A 6,921-nucleotide genomic window follows, 5' to 3' on the forward strand; every position below is an offset into this window, starting at 1 on the left:
GTGCAACAAACACCATTGTAGTTTGCAACCAACCAAATTAAGGCGTGCCTATCACAGCGTCTGCTAGACCACGTATCATCCATCAAGACATCTATACCGTTAATACAAGAAACACTGACATCCTTGAATGAAAAGAAGAACAGAGTTTAAAACAACTTCGTTTTGGTGATTTGCTCATCATACAGCTAGACAATGGGATTACAAATTGGCTGCATTTAAGTCATTAAAGAGTCGTTATACGAATTGAGTTAGAGAGTTAAGTTTGAAACAGTGTCTGGCTTTACTATACCTCAACTCGTGCAGTGATGGCCGATACAGATATATTTATATACTGTAAGATTGGTAAAGATGTACCACTAATTGTTTAATTTTAGTTTAAAAGTTGTCTGAATATGGGGTTCGTGATATAGAGCCTTTTGTGAAATGTTCCCCTCTGAAATTAAGTAATATTCGAGAAGACACTCTGCAAACCTTTTAAAAAGCGCAACAGCTTATTTCACCGTTGTTACAACCAACATTTGGGGGCAATGTGTTTACATGCTGCAATTGTGCATGGTTTTTCACTTCTTTTCTCCTGATTTATACAAAAGATTAAGGTTAAATTTTCACATGTTTATAAGTTCATGTATGTGGTTGATCGCACAAAACATGAACACTGTATGTGACTATTTTGACAGCTAAGCAATAATCTAAAGATCATGTTGAAATGCTGCGATATTTCAAAACCCATTTATCATTGAGCCTCGTTTCATGAAATACTATACTGGTATACATGCCTCTGCTGTAAATGTTTTGCGAAATAATAGTCATCATTTCATGATACAACTTTGATGTGGGTTGCAATATAGTGAAGACCTTCATAGAAATAATTAGTGTTTGATTTATTTTACCCAGAGTTTTGAAATGTATTTGTCTAAGTTGTAACTTTATGTTTTGGATAGGGCCTATCGATATCGTTGTTATGTTTTTGCCAGTTTTTAAATTCCAAACCGGGCGATTGTTACAACTAAAAGCAGACACTTCGAATTCGAATGGTTGAGTTACAGAATACTGCCTTGGGCCTTCTGAGATCCGAATGTTTTTAGTTTGTTTTCTGTTCTGAAAGGTGTTTTCAGTGTTCTCTTTATGCCAGTGCTCCAGACATCAATAGTCTTAATAGACATTAAAATTCTTCCCTCTGAGTTAATGCTTGGTTTATGTGTCTGGCTATTACAGAGAATAGTCTCATCACAAAGCCAGCCTTACAGAGAGGCTAAAACTACAAACAACGTAACGGGCCAAGAAAACTAACCCCTTTATCAAAAAGAAAGCTCGGTGTTTAAGATCCTGAATTGTTCTACAATCCGAGGTAATAGTTGGAGATCAGACAACGTAATTGGATTGGGATCCTCCCAGGAAACGAAAACATCCTTGTCCAATAACATCATTCAATAATTTGGTGTATCTTTTTACGATATTTTGACAACATAAAAAACGTGTGATTCTGCACTCGGGCTGACTGCACTAGTCTTGATGTTATAACACACCAAAGCAATACATGTTGATGAAAACTGCACGTGTGAATGAACTTGAGTATCTAGGTGTTCATGTCCGTAACAAAAGCTGATAGGTGAAGCTTGCGTCTTTAAGGAGTGAGGTATTAGCATAAGAATAGGTGTGCTCTACGGACCGATGAAGAGGGGATACAAGTCACCGTTTCATTGATATACATGACGGTACATGCTGAGACCTGTTTGCTTAGCTGAACTCAGGCCACGGATATCACTCCAGTCGATTCTTTTGAGTGAGGCTAATTGCGTCATTAATTAAACGTGTCTGGTTGCAAGCTACGCACCTTGCCAATTAGCTCGACTAGACTAGCAGAGTTATAATTGGTGGTACTGCGCCCACTAGGGTAGGAGCTCACTCTGCAATCTGTCATTTCGCAAGCAAACACATGATCATCGGGGACCGTCAACCTCAGACCAACATTCGCTTTATTTGGCAATATCACACCGAGTTATTTCCTGGGTTAGCCCTTGAACGCCACTGGTGGCTTGTCCTTGGTTGAACCACACGTAAAGCCCTCTTCGCTTAAACCCGTGTATACCTGGAAAGACGTGATTTAGCAGTCGTTTCACAAGTTTCCCCGTGCGTCTTTTTCACCCCGAGGTAACTGCAATCCTTACCGGTGGAGCGGTGTTAACAGAGCTTGGTGTCAGCATCAACACCTGCTCACTGACAGACTGATCCTAGCCGTTGGGCTAGTAGACAACTGAAGATACAGCCTTCTGTAAAGATCTCCGTACTTTCAAATCACAAAATGATGATGGCGGCCACCACCAATTCCCTGGTCGTTCTCTGCCTAGCTGTTATCGTCCAACTCGCCCTTGCAGCTGAGGGGAGCGATGCCGGTCCAGCACCGCTGAGTTCACAGATGGAGAGCAAGATCCTGAGTATGTTGGGGTTGCGGGAACGGCCGAGACCTAGACCAAACGCCACAGCTCCCCAGTACATGCTTGACCTGTACGATAGACTTCGCAATGAATCCAACTCGGGTGTCAGTGCCGGAAGATGTGCCTTTCCAGACCCTGCCTTTCCCGGTAACATCGTTCGCAGTGTCGCAAATACAGGCAAGTACAAATCAATTATTACCATCCCAGTTATAATTATATAAAATAACTTATGTTTATGAGTCTTGTTTTCTATTATAGGTATCAGTGTCATCATTTATTATGCCTAATTATTATATAGAGTGGAAATCACGCTGCAAAGTTACTCTTCCCAACGTATTCCTTATCATGGGGCGGCCATTTTGTTTTAAACCTCATCAGAATTATACTAAAATTTAAAAGACGAAAAGACTAGTCTCTCTAAAAGATTCAAATTTTCTCCTGGTTAGTAATATTGTCTACAGTAATCTAAAAAAAGTGTAAGATGGCTTCAACATTATGGAAAATTAAACTGTCTAAAATCATTTTCAATAGTATACCAACTTATTAGACTCCACGAGGAGCGGGAAATCTCAAGTCAAAACAGCCGCCATGACACTTCCCCCCAAACAAACTTATTAAAGTTTGTGACTTGCTCGTTGAGTGACAGCTTGTGTGGTCGGCTCTCGGTGTAAATGTCAAGGCGAGTGCTAACCCTTTCACAGCAGAGTTTATTTAGACTGCACTTTGCGATGTAGAGTGAGTAACGAGCTGTAAGCAGACTAAAACAAAACACTGTCGAGTTTAAGCTAACTTTAAAAAGCGCCCGCTAACGAGTGTGTTGAAATATCTGCTGTTATGCGGACGGGAGAGACTCTGCCTCATTCAATGTTATCTTCTTCGTTTTTAGCGTTGATGTTGGGTTTTTTCTCGTTGTTTCTTTACAACCACAGTGAATTAATTGCGAATAATATTGGTTAAGTTACAAATGGAAAATGTTTATATACGAATTCAAACAATACTTTTGAAATACCCCCCCCCCCCTCCACTACCATCAACCCAACACTGCAGTGTTTAGCCTTTGTAGGGTAGTTGTTGATTTTGTTTCCGTTGTCCTGACCTGTTCTCTGCACTCTAATCACAACAAACTTGCATCACTGGCATTGAGTTTTCATGAACCAATATTATTCAACTGTTCTTCATCACCCTTCCAAATAAAGGTTGACCTTCACACACAACAAAAATCCAAACTTATTTCGCGCTCTGGACAAATCTCCCCGAAATCCCCTAAGCTTTTATCAGATTCGCGTTTGATGTTTTAACTTAAACCCGGGGTCTTTCACCGACGTAGGAATGTTGCAGCGTAAAAAAAAAAATGATTCGCCAAAGAACGGGCAAAACTTTCAGTAGATTGTGTTTTGCGAAGCCATGTCAATGTGAATCTCATTATCTGCCAGGTGTAGTAACACCTGTTATTTCAAAAGCGGTAGCACTGGACGTACCTTTTAACACCTCTCTTTATCAAACCTTCTAATGGTTTTATCACTTGTGTCAAGACATTGTTTACTCAACCATGCAATACACACTTACCTGTGTGTATATTTAAATGAGATGCAATTGAATTAAGCTGCTAATAGTTCAATCGGCTTATAATGAACAGGCTAATTTGGAAGTGCAAACATTTCTTTTGCAAACACCCTCTATATTAACACTTGTGTTGTGTTCCGTTCTATGAATTTGTTTTGAAGTTATTTATCAACACGTTTGGGTCATTTTGTGAATACCGTGAAGTCAATGAACAATTGTCACTTACGATATTTATGTACCTATGCAATCCAGCAACAATCGTTTTATTTTATTAAATGTGACTGACTTTTTTGTTCCCATTCACAAAATAATGGATTGAATTTTATTATATTTTTACAGGAACGAAGCTGAAATCATTGGATAAATCTGGAAGACGATTTCGTCAGATTCTTCACTTCAATCTCTCAGCCATCCCCTCCAAGGAAACCATCACTGGAGCCCATCTTCGCCTGGAGTTCTTAAACACCATCAAGAAGATGAGGTCCGCTCCCACTATTCATCTGAAGCTCTACCAAGTCACCCAGACAGTGTCCGACATGAGGTCCTCCCGCTCGGAAGAAGCAAGAGGGACCTTCCGTCTGCTTACCTCCCTCTCAATCGACGTGTCAGGAGGGGCTTCGGAAACCGTAGATGTTCTTCCTATAGTCCAGGAATGGCGATCTGGTGTCAGTGAGAACACCGGTCTCTACGTGGCAGTCGACATCCCCAAGTCCGAGAGAACAACACGGAAGGCCAATGCTATCTTGGTGAAGAAACTCAGCAAGTTACGAGGTAGGACGGCCACGCTGGTTGTGGTGTCCGTCGACGGGGAGCAGTGCCGAAACAGATTCCGACGGGGTGCTGAGGAGGAGGACGCCCCACATGAACCACACCCAAATCTCTGCCAGAAACGTCGACTGTACGTCAGCTTCCGAGACGTCGGGTGGCAAGACTGGATCATCGCACCCATGGGGTACCAGTCTTATTTCTGTGGGGGTGATTGCCCCTTCCCATTGGACACTGTACTGAATGGTACTAATCACGCCATTATCCAGTCGCTGGTGAACTCTGCTGATCCAACGTCGGCACCCAAGGTGTGCTGCGCACCAACGAAACTCTCAGCAATTTCAATGCTTTATTTTGACAATGAAGACAATGTTGTATTAAGACAATACGAAGACATGGTGGTTGAATCTTGTGGTTGCCGTTAATTACATACTCTTAATTATACTCTATTTTCTCAAAGCCTTGGGTTGAAGATCTTTCATACGCATTTGTGCAAGGCTATAGTTTTGGGGTTTTCTCCATCAGTATTTCCAATCCATGAGAAAGATTTTCAACCCGGGTAAATGCAGAAACGGTTTATAGTAAACTATAACACAAGGAATGTAATTCCTTTGGTCAAGTGGTCAATTCCTGTTGTATGTTATAATCAAGCATCTTTAGAAATGTTAAAGCTCGTTTATAAAACAGCCCAAGTGTAGTTTCAAAATGCACATGCGTGCTTCTTGCGAAAAGTCATAGATTCTGGCCACTATAAAAACAAAGTACATTACGCCTAGCGAATGATCATAAAGAATACATTGTATCTGAAAATAATTGTACAGAAATGCTAAAGCGCTTATAAGTTACCGAAATCCGCTATTTTATTATTGTGTTGATAATGTAAATATGGAAAATATTGAAGTACACACAATATTTGTCTTAAATTCATGAATATCATTCTGCTTTGTCGTGACACTCTGTCTCTTCCTGCGTAGACCAAGATGACCATAGTCCTTCCAAATTAACTTTTGTTATCGTTTTCAACTCTAAATTCTTTCCTTTTTTTCAACCCCAAATTCTGTAACATTTTTCATTTTTCTGTAACAATTTTTTCAACTTATCGCTGGTTACGATGCCGGTATACTTTATAAGAAGATAGGTAATCGGTTTGAATTTTATTCCACTTGTTTTAAAATTGAAATTTTCCTCCGAGGCAATTGGACGATCCTTTTGACTTTCTTTTTCACATTTATTTTAAAACCAATTTCACAATCAGTTCGCCATGTTAAAGTCTCGATCATCGTCACACATACATGCACTTTTTATTCGGCCCATTTCTCGACGAATCCACTTTGAAAAGAAGGAGTTCCATCGTTAGTTTTAATGTTTTTTTATTTATTTATTTTTACTTCCGATATTGGCTTTATTTAATAATAAATGACATGATAAGCTTTCCGTTTTGCTTATGAAACTGTAACATGATCTAATAACTACCTATTGTGTAAATAAATTGTCTGGAATACAGAATATATAAAATGGACTGAAAACTGTTTATGTTTTGTCTTTTTGTCTTCATCTTTTTGTTGAGCGGTGGGGGGGGGGGGGTCGCGATGATTTTTACCATGGCGATCTTCATAACTGCGTGATTTGTCATGTTATACAACAAATTAAAATAAAATTAAATTTAAAAAAAACTTCCCTGTTCCAAATTCCCTACAAATTATTTTTATGTTCAAACCAATAAGTTTTTTTGTGTTTTTTTTTTACTTTTGCAAACTTTGTATATTTCGGTGTCAAATCCGAGGCATCCCTAAGACCTTTTGTAGTTACTCCCAACATTAAAGGCAGTGGACACTATTGGTAATTGACAAAGACCAGTCTTCTCACTTGGTGTATCTCATCATGTGCATAAAAAAACAAACCTGTAAAAATTTGAACTCAATTGGTCGTCGAAGTTGCGAGATAATAATGAAAGAAAAAACACCCTTGTCACACGAAGTTTGACAACTCAAATTCTAAACTTGAGGTCTCACGAAGTCAAATTCGTGGAAAATTACTTCTTTCTCGAAAACTGCGTCACTTCAGAGTGAGCCGTTTCTCACATTGTTCTATACTATATCAACCTCTCCCCATTAGTCGTTAACAAGTGAAGTTTTATACTAATAATTATTTTGAGTAA

At 39.4% G+C, this 6,921-nt stretch overlaps 1 protein-coding gene across 1 annotated transcript; it reads left to right on the plus strand.

The window, feature by feature from the left end:
- Window positions 1-1,720: 1,720 nt before the first annotated feature.
- Window positions 1,721-6,224, plus strand: LOC139935774 (univin-like). Its single transcript, XM_071930356.1, has 2 exons — window positions 1,721-2,612; window positions 4,338-6,224. The coding sequence occupies exons 1-2, from the start codon at window positions 2,303-2,305 to the stop codon at window positions 5,186-5,188; spliced, it is 1,161 nt and encodes a 386-aa protein (XP_071786457.1). The 5' UTR covers window positions 1,721-2,302; the 3' UTR covers window positions 5,189-6,224.
- Window positions 6,225-6,921: the final 697 nt, after the last annotated feature.

This window comes from Asterias amurensis, chromosome 1 (assembly GCF_032118995.1).
Source record: "Asterias amurensis chromosome 1, ASM3211899v1".
Lineage (NCBI taxonomy): Eukaryota > Metazoa > Echinodermata > Asteroidea > Forcipulatida > Asteriidae > Asterias > Asterias amurensis.

Bases quoted from the DNA above. Each gene is read 5' to 3' on its own strand.
- LOC139935774 (XM_071930356.1), top strand. From the start codon at position 2,303: ATGATGATGGCGGCCACCACCAATTCCCTGGTCGTTCTCTGCCTAGCT. The intron at 2,613-4,337 runs GCAAGTACAAAT...ATATTTTTACAG, and splicing joins TCGCAGTGTCGCAAATACAG to GAACGAAGCTGAAATCATTG.